The 14,448-nt window shown below is 33.4% G+C and overlaps 2 protein-coding genes across 8 annotated transcripts; one reads left to right on the top strand and one right to left on the bottom strand.

Annotated features, from left to right (window-relative positions):
• Positions 1 to 607: 607 nt before the first annotated feature.
• On the bottom strand, positions 608 to 3,165 carry LOC103493677 (RNA-binding protein 2-like). Of its 2 annotated transcripts, none has more exons than XM_008454526.3 (6): positions 2,981 to 3,165; positions 2,274 to 2,395; positions 1,881 to 2,205; positions 1,575 to 1,636; positions 1,277 to 1,358; positions 608 to 1,058 (listed from the first exon to the last, which is right to left on the bottom strand). In XM_008454526.3, exons 1-6 carry the CDS (start codon positions 3,024 to 3,026, stop codon positions 958 to 960), a joined length of 738 nt encoding a protein of 245 aa, XP_008452748.1. In that variant the 5' UTR covers positions 3,027 to 3,165; the 3' UTR covers positions 608 to 957. The 2 variants fall into 2 exon arrangements, with proteins under 2 accessions (XP_008452748.1, XP_008452749.1); XM_008454527.3 differs by having other exon boundaries at positions 2,274 to 2,392.
• Positions 3,166 to 7,717: 4,552 nt separating this feature from the next.
• Positions 7,718 to 13,471, top strand: LOC103493678 (uncharacterized). 6 transcript variants are annotated; one of them, XM_051087850.1, is made up of 14 exons: positions 7,719 to 8,132; positions 8,800 to 8,974; positions 9,073 to 9,156; positions 9,473 to 9,714; positions 9,868 to 10,093; positions 10,555 to 10,634; positions 11,158 to 11,242; positions 11,451 to 11,582; positions 11,673 to 11,741; positions 12,166 to 12,213; positions 12,419 to 12,497; positions 12,606 to 12,650; positions 12,763 to 12,862; positions 12,941 to 13,471. In XM_051087850.1, exons 1-13 carry the CDS (start codon positions 7,990 to 7,992, stop codon positions 12,852 to 12,854), a joined length of 1,500 nt encoding a protein of 499 aa, XP_050943807.1. In that variant the 5' UTR covers positions 7,719 to 7,989; the 3' UTR covers positions 12,855 to 12,862; positions 12,941 to 13,471. The 6 variants fall into 6 exon arrangements, with proteins under 6 accessions (XP_050943806.1, XP_050943807.1, XP_050943805.1 ...); XM_008454529.3 differs by having other exon boundaries at positions 7,720 to 8,132; positions 11,673 to 11,786; XM_008454530.3 differs by having other exon boundaries at positions 7,720 to 8,132; positions 12,763 to 13,471.
• The last annotated feature ends 977 nt before the right edge of the window (positions 13,472 to 14,448 follow it).

Below are 14,448 nucleotides of genomic sequence, written 5' to 3'. Positions count from 1 at the left end.
AGGCAATTTTATGCTTCCATACCCCACAAGTTTGAAAAATGTGATATCTGACTCCCCTTGTTATAAATATATACTCTTGAGACATATACTCATTCACATGGGTTATAAATTTACACCTAAATCCTACAGGAATCCTATATTTTTTTTTACATCCATGAGTATCTGACTAACTTAGACGTACCTTGAAAATCTTATAAGACAAGTTGTCTGAACCTACAATATTTAAGTATCTCTAAGTAGGTCGCTAGTCTCTATGGATTAGACTCATAACTTAGTTAGTTATTAAGACTATCCTTTTTTTTTTTTTTTAAGTTAAATCAATCCACGATATACCACTTCTTTTTTTCCACTTCTTTTTTTCTTGTCAAATCTCTATGGGGATTGTTGAATTTCCTCACCTTTGTTCCTTGTATTTGCAATGTTTTCTTTTATGCAGTGGGGGATGGATTGGTTTAATAATCATCATTCACATGAAGCTTATTGCCTTCTTCAGGAATCTTTGTACCTATTTGTCATTTTCATGATCCAAAGCAGATGATGTCTGAAACCTGACAGGCAGAAAAAGAGTAAAGAAGCCATCTAATTACAACTTGTTAAGCCGAAAAGAGAGACCCAAAAACAATACTGATCAATATTAATACCAAACAGGAAAAAAGCCCATTTGATTCTTCTTTGGGCTCATCCCAGCCCACATGAAAAATTGAAAATTGTAGGATCAGACATGGTGATAGAGATAGCAACCACTTTGACATACGCTTCCCTTGAACAACCATCTAAATCTCGATTCTGTTTGGGAATGAACAAGAATTCCATAGGGTCCACACTGCACCTAGCGACAGGAAACCGTGTATAGATTCGCTGTGTTACCTTACTTACAAGTTGTATGAGGAAAGTGCCAAACAAAAACCTGCCAGTTCCTTCAGACCACGTGTTCCCAAAGGTGTTGGATATGGAGGTCTATTGCCTATCATCGTGGTTAGACGGTAAACGGAAAGGAAAGTGTGCAAATTGAATCTTCAAAGCAGGGGAATCAGGTTTCTTGTCATCGAACTTGTAACCTGCAGAAAATCATACATTAGATTATCTGAAGTTATATGAAGCATTTCAAGAGTCGTCAGTTCAGTTAGAGAAATGCATCAATTGAGTGTTGGTTCATATATAATGTTAATGGCGTCAATACTAGATCACAATTTTTATGTACCAAACAATAATTAGAAGCCTAAAGTACTGCTCCACGTTTTGACTAAGATTATCGCTCATACAAAGAGAAAGATACCTTGAAGAGCTTCCATTGCAGCCTGGGAAAATTTTGCTTCAACAAACTCAACAAAGCATAATACCGTAGCCTTATCTCCACTCTGCAGTTCAATTACTCATTTTAACGGAGGGAATCTATGTTGGCGTTTAAGAACATGACACGAACAAAAATATATGAACATAAGGGCACAATAACTATAAACAGGCCCTACATCAAAGACTGCGAACAGTGGATAATTGCCAATGAAGGTCTAGTCATTAGTAAAATTGTGCCTCCACATTTTAAACTTTAAAGTAAAGAGAACCTGATAACTTACTCGTCTGGGCTCCTTGTGAACAACTCTGATATCTTTATAGCCCATAAAGGGACGGAAGAGATCTTCAACTCGAAGTTAAGATATGACAAAACATGACCACAACAATAGTTCTGTCTGTTGTAATTTACATCCTATTTTCTTTGACTAGAACGACTTCAAGAAAACAATAATCTTGTTTAAATTTTAACTGAAGCATAAATTGTTTGGGATGATGCCTACACCCTAAGGAAGTTAAAGCACTGGACTTTAGAGTTGGAAAAATGAGCGAAATAGTAAGAAAAGAAAGCACATAAGGTGCAAGGATACGACCTACTTCTCTCCTAGTACAATCTGTAGGTAGTCCATCAACGAAAAGAATGTTTGACTCCCGCAATGAAGTCGGATCACATTCAGCAGTTCTGATGATACTTAGAGAATTGGCCCTTTCATGACCTATGTCAGCCCTACCCATCACTCCTGGACTACTGCCCACTGCAATATCTTGTCTTTGACTTGCTAATGAATCTGCGAAAGGAGATGCATAGCCTGTTGCACTCACTCCAGATGTCACACCGCCAATAACTGGTTCCGGATATTTACTATTGCCTCCTAAGTCAGTATATCCATAAGCTCCAGGTCCTAACGAATTTGTCTGCAGTTTCAAGTCGAGTAAAGCACTTCTTAAACAAATATATTTTACACTAAAGATAAAATTCTTACATCTCTAGGCATATAATCCGGAGGAGGGGTGTGCCACTGATCAATAGAGGTCGAATTAGGGTAGGATGCCAAAGGAGGTGCTTCAGAATATGTTGAAAGGCCGGACCTGGCTACACTTCCTGCTGCAACAGCCAAGGATTGAACATCACATCAGTTTCAAGTGTGCTCTACAAACCATGCACTGCCTAAATATTCACATACGGATAAGACAGACTCTTCCACTTCCCATCCTTCCCTTAAACTATCCCCAGACCAAACCAGACTAAAAAAATGAAGTATTCAAATAGAATCAAATATAGAATGACACGGCTGAAAGGAACAGAAACTAGGGTTGCAATTGCTTCACCAAAATGATTCAACAGACCGATGCTACAATATCCATAAAAACTTTCAAACCAAAACAGTACGTAACAGTAATCAAGCAATACAAGGAGCAATTAATTTCATGTAATTTACCCCTAAAATCCTCTGACGCATCGATTCCCACGAAGTGGATGGTTTATCTTCGTAAACTGAGTTTTCCCCTACATCCAATTCAGATACAACTAGCCAAAATCTTGTTGAACTACAAACTTTCTTATAGATTGATTTAGTTGACCTAAACTAAAATTGGTTCCATGATCTCAAATTTCTTCAGCGATTTCAAAGCAGTGAAATGTTGTTCAAATAAGGAAGTGGTTGGGTAAAGTTGGAGATGAGAGAAGTACCTCTATCTGCCGAAGCGGCGTATCTGGTATAAGCATCGTCTCCCATGGCTTGGCTTTGCAACAGCACCCCGGCCAAGGCCTCGTCTCTTCTCCAGCTCTCCCCACGGCCACGCCTAGCTTTCACTACTACCCCATCCCCCAACAAAGACGTAGTTTGGTCCGTAATAATATGTTTTTTCTTTCTTTTTTTGGCAAAAATCGAAGGAAATCTATATATATATTAATAAATTTTGCTCGTTAGTAATTTTATTGTATAATGATTTATTAAATTTTTCTATTTTTTAAAAAATATCAAAATCAAATTTCAGTGAACTCGACTCTAAGACAGTCCTAATTTAATTAATACATACTAATTTTCGAAAAACTTGTGAACTTATTCAAATGTTGATTTATGAAAATCATTGTTAAAAAAAATGTACAGATGATTCTAAAAATAATTTTTTCACTAGAAAAATTCAAGTAAAATGTTATAATAATCGATGGGTGTAAATTAACGACTCACAAAAATTCAAGAGTTTAAATTGATATAATCATTAGTTTAGTGTTTAGGTTCATATAACTTCTAAAATTTAAAATCTACTCATATAAATTGACATCTTTTTTTATAAAGAAAAATAAGAAACTTCAAATAGTGACATTTCGGTTGCTATTATCTCTCAAGCGAAATTATAGTTATACTTTCAACGTTAAAACTTTGTATTGAATATTAGTGAAAAACCTTCGATTTTGAAATGAATTAGTTGAACTAAGTTTTTATTGGCATCGATATTTTGGTCGGGTATAAATGAGAAAAAATGGAGAAAACCCAATGAAAAAAAAATTAAGTTGTTTGAAATATTTCTTAAAAACAAATCAATAGTTTTGAATCAATTTGACATAATGTCCCATAATGTTGGAGGTTTCCTCTCAATTCTTGGTGTGTATTTTTTTACTTTGGGCCTAACTCCTAAGTAGTCCATGATATTTGTAATTGGGCTTGGTCCATAATGTCTCTCACCAATGCATGTATGTGTTCTTTACAAATCACTCGTCTATTTATCCACTTAAAGGTCACCACTGCAATTAAGTTTGAAAGTGATTTTTGAATAGTTAAATTACTTTATTTTTTTCATTCTCAATGTAACTCCGAATAAGAGTTTTTAATTATTCAGAATTAATTCTTATCAGTAATTAAAAAAGTGTATTTGAAAATTTAAAATTTACACTAAACCGTAAATTTGCTAAAATGAATATAGTTTAATTTACGTAAGACTTATTTGATGATAACCATAGTTTATTCTTTTTTAAATGCCCTCCGTCGTGCACATACACTGCTTTACATATTTCAATGGTTGCATGCACACAAAAAATTTATATCCAAGTTGATTTTAATTTGGAAAGAGAGTTTGACGAATTGATTCTTCTTCCTTTCCAAAAACTTCGATTTATTCTCGGAGCAATACTTTTTTTGATCTCATTCTTTACTTCCCCGAACGTACGCTTGAGTTGAGAAGTTAACATTGGGTAGCAATCGGCATATGCGATTTAACGTCAATATTGCGTTGAATTTTACTTTCAAGATAGTGGTTCGATACGTCACACAATAATTAACATTTGTTTTTTCAACAACTAACTCGTTTAGTTATTCAAATTTTGATATTTTAAGTTTTTCACTTTGGGACCAACGTTGTCCATGTCCACCTCGTAGTTTCCCTTAAGATTGGGCCAAACATGGGGCAAACAACGATTTTAATCGAACGTACATAACCCCACATTTAAGGTGTGTTTGGATTGCATTCTCAAATGATTAAATTAAGAAATAAGTTATTTTGAAAAAAATATCACGTGTTTGACAACCACCTAAAATAAATTTTGAAATAATGAATTTATAGAATAATGTGGATTAAGATAAATACCTAAAACAAACTTTTAGAAAAATAATTTATGTGTGTTTAATGGTTAATATCCCTAAGTTGGTCATTTTTTTTGTGGCCGTTGTTTGCTTATTTTTGTCAATTGTTTCATGGTAATTGTTACCAGTCAACTTTTGTCAATCATTTTTCTATGTTTGTTATTGGCCAACTGCCAACGATTTTTTTTTTTTTGTAATTTTCGTTGTTCGACTTCCAATAACCATTGTTGCCAACTTCTGATTATCATTTTACGGTGAATATCCCCGACCACCTTAAATCACCATACTCGATGATCGTTGTCGAACTTCTATCAAAATCTCAACATACAAATTCTCTCTCTCTCTCTATATATATACATATAAATCTTTTACTCTATTAAAAATCAAACAATTTTTTATCCAATAACACATTTGAAAAAACAAAACCGTCAAACACACGTATGTTTGTCTTTCCAAAATTTTTTAGAAAAAAATATTTAAATGAAAATGCATTTTTTAGAGTAGCATTTTTTTTAAAAAATTCATTCCAAACGTACCCTTAGACACATACATACCATCGTTTTAAAATATAGAACCGAAATTATTTATTTATTTATTTAGTCAGTAATAATCTCATGACTACAAATACTAAGCACCGTAACAGAATTTGTAAACCGTAAATACTTCCTTACAATATTATCCCAAAACAAAAAAAACTTCCCTAGAAAGACAAACTTCCGTTATGATTCGACTCGACCGCCAATGTGCGCAATACACTACATTAGAGCCTTATAAAGACAAAACTCACGTGAAATGTTCTTTTTAATTTCATTTTTTAAATCACTATAACTTTACAATTCTCATAAAAATAAATTCAAATAATAATAATAAAACTACAAATAAAATATTTAAATTAAAATCCCCTAATTATCATCGAATTCTCATTATTTCCCAATATTTAATCTAAAATTATACAGATCTAATATCACCAGCTGTTTTTTCCGTACTTTTCCCTAAACTTAAAAACAAATAAATAAATAAATAAAAAGGCAATTTGGATGTCGCTGGAAATGAGGTAGGGATAGGGTGCTGCCGAGTGTATAGTATAAAGATGCGGTAACCGGGGAGGAAATGGAGTGGGGTCGGAGGAAGAGTAAAGCGATGTGATGAGGTGGGGAGAGACATGGTTATGATGGGGAGGGATGTAGAGGATAAATGAGAATAATAATAAGGTACAACGAAGAGCATGATAAAAATGGAGGTGGTAGGAGATAGGTGTCGGGATTACAGCTAGATCTCGCTTGGATTTCACTGTACAGCTCCTTATTCTATGTGTAACAGTCTGGGATGGCTGTCATGCCCCCATTCCATTGCCTTTTCATTTAATAAAATATTTTAAATCCATTTACCAACAAACCTAGAGTTCTCCAAAACAATAAGAATTAACCTTTTTAACATTATACCCATTTTTCATGTTTATTTATATACTCTAGTTATGTACCAATTTATGTTTGGTATTGTTTTTTCTTTTTTATATATATATATATATATATATATATATATATATATATTTGGTTTCTTTCTTTTCAAAAAACTTCAATTTCACGTATTGTTATAATTAATTTTATTTTGATTTTATCGATTTAAGTTTTTTGATTAACAACTGGTTGGATTTAAAGCAAACGATGTGTTTGGGTTTGTGCTGCTTTTTTTTAATAAATGTGGATTTTTAAAGTTGTTTTGTCTACTTTATTTATTTGTTTATTTTTTTTACAAACAAAGGGTTGATCAAGCCTTGATTTTTCTATTTTTACAAATTATTGTTATGTTTTTTTAGGGAGATAAAATTGATTGCATACGAAATACAATATTGGAATGATTAGTTAATTTGGATTTTGAAAGTGGAAATACTATATTGAAGAATAAAAACGCTTGATTTATATTAACCAAAGAGTCATTTTCGAAGTCTAATATAATGAATTGTAATGTTTATAAATATAACAAAATTTTGGATTCTATCAATTATAATCATTGATAAACTATCAGTATATAAAAGACTATGTATAAGTTTATCACTGTCTAAATAGACATCGATGGAAGTCTATTGGTATTCACTGTTGAAAATTTTGAAATTTTTTTATTTTATAAATACTTGCAAGAATTTTGTCACTTAGAGTAATTTCTTTGAAATAAAGGTAAATCGTAGAAGATAGAAAATTTAACAAAATATTTACGCTTCATGATAAATATGTGTTTATATTTTGGTTAATTTTTTATATTTATGAAAATAGCTTATAAAATAAAACTATTTATTTTTTAAATAAAAATATTCCAATTTATTTATTTTATTTAATTATAGAATGAAAATGAGACGTATAGATATAGTCTTGAAATTCACTCTAGTAGGCAGGCTATTTGTACGTTACATATTAAAGTCGCACAGTAGCGTTGCATGTGGTGCGACGCAGGTGAGACAAAACCCGGTGGAAGTAACAAATCCAAAGCACGAAAAATATTTTAGAAAAAAAAAAGAAAAAAAGAACTGACGGGGGGAGCAAAGAGAGTGGACGACACGTTCCAATCATGGAAAACGATGAGCGGGTGAAGTCTTTCAGTTTTCACGTACTAAAAATGCGTTAAGACGTCATTTCATCATACGACAGCGATGCTTCTCCTTTCTTACGCTTTCCACTTTCCCCCACCCGCGCTATACAAGCGCGTGAACTTCTCTCGTCCCATCTCACTATCCCCCCCCTGAAAAGAGCTGCAATTCCCTACAACGCCACATGATACTACTAAACTACGTCCCCCCAATGGCACCTCGCCACGTGGATGAGCTGAATATTTAATAGCCAAGCGGCTTAAGAGAGAAAGTCCGAGTGGGATTCAATGTGTATCCACGCTCGAAGCAGCAGATAAGAGAAAAAAAGAGGGCTAAGCCGGAGAGAACTTTTCAGAAATGGGTTTTATGCTTTCACTGAGGTTTCTCTTCCACTTCTTCTACCTGTTGTTATAGATTACAGCTTCCGATTCAGCACCTTCGTCGGTGCCGCCGCCGTTGATTTGGTCGGTTTTCTCGTCGGCAGTTGCATAGAGTGTTTTTTTTTGTCGAGTTTTATTTTTTCTCGACGGATCTTAAATGGAGGATCGGGAGGAGGAAGAGAAGGCAGAGGAAGAGGTGCAAGGTTCCAGCCTGACGATGGAGAAAGTGGCGGCGGCTAAGAAGTTTATAGAGAATCATTATAGAGCTCAGATGAAGAACATTCAGGAGCGGAAGGAGAGGTACTTCAATTTCCTTAGCATGCGTTTCTTTGATTCCGAGGAAATGTAGGAAACTGATACTTGGTTCAACTGAGCTGTTGGATTCGTTTCTGCGTACGAGCTTATTAATTAGGCGCTTCGTTTTACTGTAGCAACGTCGGTATGAGATTGAAATCTCACTGTATTCTCTCGCACTTCACTTGCTGTGTGTGGTATCTTCGCAATTTTGATATATTAATTATTGCGTTTCTTGGGAATTATAAATTCGGATTAAGTGATCGTAGCATCCGTATCTGGTTCATTTGAATTTGCCTTCCTACTAGTAATGTGGGATAATAAAGAAAGAGAAACTATGCAGATGTTAATTGTCTGAATTATCTTGCTTGCCTAGCTCGTATTTGTTTTCCTTTTCGTTAAATCTTTCCATTAGGAAAGATTATTATAATGTTCGAATAAACTAAGCCAAAGAGAAAATTCTTTAGGTGCTTTGAATCTCTTTATGGAAAGAGTGCAATGAGCGCAGGGGATGTGGCTTTTTCTCGGCCTTTGATCTTCAGCATTTGAATTGTGCTTCTAGATTCATTTGTTTTCACTTTTTTCTTCTTGCCAGGACTCTTTCAATTTAGATATACAGTTGGACTTCTGGACTTACTTACTTACTTTATTATTATTATTTTTTTCATGGAAGGCGATGGATGTTGGAAAGAAAGTTAGCCTCATCGGATGTGCCCAAGGAAGAACAAATCAATCTTATCAAAGATTTAGAACGGAAAGAAACTGAGTTTATGCGACTCAAAAGGCACAAGATTTGTGTTGATGATTTTGAGCTTTTAACCATCATTGGCAGGGGGGCTTTTGGTGAGGTTAGTTTACCGTGCAGCTCTACATAATATTATATTTTCTACAGCCAGTTTTCCGTTGATTTTTATCTGATTCTATGTTTTCTTTGGTTCAACATCAGGTTCGATTATGTCGTGAGAAGAAATCTGGCGATATATATGCAATGAAGAAGTTGAAAAAATCTGAAATGCTGATGAGGGGGCAGGTAAAATGTGATTACATTTACCGAGATAGCATTCGTCATTTTTTTTTCATTTGTATGTAATGTTCAACTACGTTCAAGCTATCACCATTCTCCGGTATGGAATAAATGTTGATCTGCTTGATGCATTTAGATATAAGTATTGGTGTTTATGCTCAGAGATGTCTGCTTTAGTCTCTGAAAAATGTCTATGTACTTTCTATCAAACAAAAAGAAAAAAAAAAAAAGAAAAAAAAATGTCTATATGTGTCCTTTATAAGTTTGGTTTTTTTTACCTTCAATGCTATGCTTTATAATAGTATCTCTTGTTGCTTTATAGGTGGAACATGTTAGAGCAGAAAGGAATTTACTAGCTGAAGTTGCCAGCCACTGCATAGTGAAGCTTTATTACTCATTTCAGGATGCTGAATACTTGTATTTGATCATGGAATATCTTCCAGGTGGAGATATGATGACTCTTCTTATGAGAGAAGACACATTGACCGAAAATGTAGCTAAATTTTACATTGCACAAAGTGTTCTAGCAATAGAATCCATCCATAGACACAACTATATTCACAGGTTCTAATTTTGCTTTGATTTCATGTTCCTGTTGAGCTAGCTTGGCGAAATTTGTGTGACCATTTATATTTATAAATTTATTGTTATTTTTATTTTTATTTTCTTAGTGGAACTTGAGTTGTTCTAACAATTTCAATTCACTCTTTATCACAGGGATATAAAACCTGACAATCTTCTTCTGGACAAAAATGGTCACATGAAACTTTCTGATTTTGGTCTCTGTAAGCCACTGGATTCTTTAACCCTATCAGCACTACATGAAAATAAAGCCATGGATGATGAAAATTTGGCAGAACCAATGGATATTGATGATAATAGGAGCAGTTGGAAGAGTCCCAGTGAACAGTTACACCATTGGCAAATGAACCGGAGGAAATTGGTATGGTAATTGCCATCATGTCTTCTATTTCTGAACAGCACCCTAAACTGCGTTATTCTAACGATAACTTCAAAAAGATAAGTACAATATGTTAGTCTTAGATAGAGTTGTCTAAGAAGAGGAAATTACCGATATACTGGTTAGAATATAAATCATTGATATAGTTATACAATTGTATTTTTGGAACATCTAGTAAGAAACTGTCGTAGAGGGTAATTGGTGTTGTTACGTTTGACTTTCATCAATATCGAAATGATGCCCCCATATGACATCATGCTGCTTGAAATTTTCGGCCTCATGTTTATTTATATTATCTTAATCTCTGATAACCTTTATGTGTAACTGGAGATGCCACAGACTCGAATGATGCAGTAACTTGGTTTATACTGTGCCAATTAAATAGTCGTTAAAAAGTTGGCCTCTGTTATCATTCATATCTTTTCCTTCCTTCATTTGGACAGGCATTTTCAACAGTTGGAACACCAGATTATATTGCTCCAGAAGTATTGCTTAAAAAAGGATATGGGATGGAGTGTGACTGGTTAGTTTTGGCATATTTTTATTGTGAATTATCAAGTTCCACTCATGGAAAACTGTTCTTCCATTTCCACGATTGTTGATGGATACTGTATCTGAATATTATTTGTGGAGTGTAGCATCATCCTAAACTAAAATTTCAATTAATAACTCTCACATCTGTGGTTGATGTTATTACTGTCCGTATTTTATGCCTGCATTTCGTTTCCTCTCCAAACAATAACGCACATTTTCTGCTGATCATGATAGGAAAACAACAATGCTCAATCATTCCAACAATGAAAATATACTTTATGGAAAGAAACAAAAAAAGTAAATTTAGTTGACAAGTGATTGTAAACACATTGAAATCATTTACAGTTTGAACCTTATCTACATAGAGTTAGAAGGGGAAGAGAAGTATTGATTAACTAACTAGTTTGGTTCTTCACTTTTGAACGAGATGGTTTCATTGAACTTTATTATCAATAAGTAAATCATATTTTTATGCATGTCTTCGTAATTCTGTCTAACCGAATTTCCTTCAGGTGGTCGCTTGGTGCAATTATGTATGAAATGCTCGTAGGCTACCCTCCATTTTACTCCGATGATCCAATCACCACCTGCAGAAAGGTAAAATGGGCCTTACCTTGATATTATGAAGCTTTAATCCCACTAGTCCAAAACTTCAATATCTAATGATTTTCTTTTGGATGAAAACGATTGTTATTTAACCTCCTTTTCCCGTACGTTTATAGCATTTCTGGAAATGGATGGAAATTCTATCCAATAGTAATTTAGTGGAACACAAATAGTATACTAATCGAGCAATTACTGACAGATTGTTCATTGGAAAAATCACTTGAAGTTTCCAGAAGATGCTAAGTTGACAATTGAAGCAAAGGATCTCATTTGTAGGTTGCTGTGCGATGTTGAGCATAGACTTGGTACTGGAGGAGCATACCAAATCAAAGTAAGTATCCACTTGTTAGAACAATCAAGCATTTACAGGTAATATTTCTTTTAATCTTAGCAACTTATAGGAATACACTGTTTGTTTCAGGCCCATCCATGGTTCAAAGATGTCGTCTGGGATAGGCTTTATGAAATGGAGGCGGCATTTAAGCCCGAGGTCAATGGAGAGCTCGATACTCAGAACTTTATGAAATTTGATGAAGTATTTTCTAGATACCTATATTCTACATCTACACTTAACACACCTGCATGACACGTGTAATTTTTTTGGACTTTTTTTTGACATTTGTAATATTCACTAATGTCTAGTCTTATACTCAAATCCACAACCACCTTACTTTCCTCTTTCAAGTTAGGAACCGTACTAACAAACGTGTTCTTATCCTGATCCTGCCCTTTGCAGTACTGAATATCTTAAGCTCTTTTTTTTTTTTTTTTTTTTTTTTTGCTATGTGTATAATTTCAAACAAATTTAGACGTATAATACATGATTATCCTTGAACTCTGAATTGCAGCATGTTCTGATGTATGTATGTAAACTAACATCATTCTAATAATTAACTTTTTGAAAATGATTTCAGTTGGATCCACCTATTCCAGGAAAACGTGGCTCAGGACCGTCAAGGAAGGTTTGTAACATTTGCATTTTCTTCTTTTGGTGACAAGTAATTCTGCAAATAGGCCATAGGGGATATTTCCCAAAAAAAAAAACCCTCGTCAAACCAATTCATTATCATCATACACAAGTATAGCAATAATCTTGGTACATTACTTTTTCAATGTATGCAATGCTTGTATAGTATATAAGTTTTAATTAGTATTACTTTGTTGCAGATGCTATTGACTCCAAAAGATCTCAGCTTTGTTGGATATACATACAAGAACTTCGATGCTGTCAAAGGAGGGCTTCATGGTAATTCTTTTACTTGGATCAGTATTATTCCAATTTATTTAAATGACCAAGCGATAATTTAAACTATGGAATTAGTTCACTAAACTTCTTTCAACTCGAACATTGCAGATGCTCAGAGATTATCAATGAAACAGCCTCCAATAGACGTATTAAGTAATATATCTTATCCTTCATATTATTTATACACTTTTTATCTTTCTCAGTCGAAACTGTATACCTCTATTTTATATATGTGTCGATTCAATAAGCTGATGTCTTCCTGCAGATGGCACCGGGGCAGACTACACAACTGAACTAATAGGAAACGAGGCCGAAATGCAGATGGTAGCTGTATCAGGAGACCCCATGTTGCCATAAACACAATGGTAAAACGAAAAGGCGAGCTGATTGATGTGCATATCTTTCTTTTCTCATTTGCCCCCTAATCTAATTAGGATTATTAGGGTATTGCATCCCTGAAGTCGAAGTCGTCTTCGTTTTACCATGTAATGCTGCCCATTCAGTTACAGTTTTACAATACAACAAAATGGATTATATAAAGCAAACAACAATGCCTGAGGAGGAGTTTCCTTAATCATGAGAGAGACCAACAACCAGCTAAGTAATCAAAGCCACTTGGTGAAAGGTAAGTAGGGTTTTGTGCATTATATTATTATTATTATTATTATTATTATATAAAAATGTAACTTAGAGCAGAGTCATCATGTTATTACTTTGTCCTTAGCTGCCCAGGTTGGCAATGTTGGAAAACTTTGCCTTCTCTTGTGGCAGTTCTCTTTGGTCAAAGTTACTTCTTCCTTTTTTTTTTTCCTCTCTCTTTTATCAATGGCTAATTATCAAAGGGAACTGAATGAACATAGCCATTACTACAAAAACTATTATTGTGATCATGTGTGATGATGAGGTGGTTATGTGTAAAACAAACAAACATATATATATATATATATTATATATTTTAGTTGTGAAATTTTGTATGCTCTTTTTTTTATGTTATATTTTCGAAGGGCTGGTCGATTTGAGGTTAAGACCAACGCCCACTTTTTTTTTTTACATCTTCATTTCTTTAACCACTTTGTGTTCTAATTGCAACTGGACTTTCGATATTGTCTTTTTTGGATGTAAGTATTATGTCAGCTAAACAAGAAAATATCTTAAGCATGGGTAGAGGATATTTTCCTTTTAACTTTATGCTTTACACTTGTGCTGTCTATAGGAGCACAAGGACAACCCATCTTCTTTTTTTTTTTTTTTTTTTTTTTTCTTTATCGTTTTCTCATTTGAATTTTGTAATATTTGATAAATCTGAAAACAAATTTCATTATTATTATTATTATGATATTTGTGGGTGTTTTGACCGATTTATACCCGATTCATTTAATTTTATAAAACAATCTACTCGACCTTACACTTACAACCTTTAACATTTATGCATCGAATTTTTTTTAAAAAAATTGAATTTAAATTAAAAAAAATCAATTTTTAGGTTAATGACTAGTGTCGATTAAACCCTTTTAGTCATATTATTATTATTATTATTATTATTATTATTATTATTATTATTATTATTATTATTATTATTATTATTATTATTATTGTCTTATCAAATTATATTCTCTTAGTCATATTATTATTATTGTCTTTGCCAAAATTACGATTTGAAGACAAAGAACATTAAAGTTAGCTCTATCTGTTTGAGTTCTAGAAGATTCCATATAGATGTTAGAATCTTATCACTTGCTAGCAAAGAGGTCAAAAATATCTTCTGCTTACAAAAGACTGAAGATTCTAGGAGGCGTACCCGTATAGAATCTTTGGTTCATATTAAATAGTAAATTCATTTTATGTTTTATCACGAGCCAATTGGAAATTGCAGAATAATGGTAGAAAATAATTAATAATAAATGGAATAAATCCTTTTAATGTCAAAATGTTCTTTCAAAAGGAATAAGTA

This window comes from Cucumis melo, chromosome 7 (assembly GCF_025177605.1).
Source record: "Cucumis melo cultivar AY chromosome 7, USDA_Cmelo_AY_1.0, whole genome shotgun sequence".
NCBI classification, from domain to species: domain Eukaryota; kingdom Viridiplantae; phylum Streptophyta; class Magnoliopsida; order Cucurbitales; family Cucurbitaceae; genus Cucumis; species Cucumis melo.
Note: the sequence above shows the minus strand (reverse complement) of the source record. Positions and strands in the feature narration are given on the sequence as shown.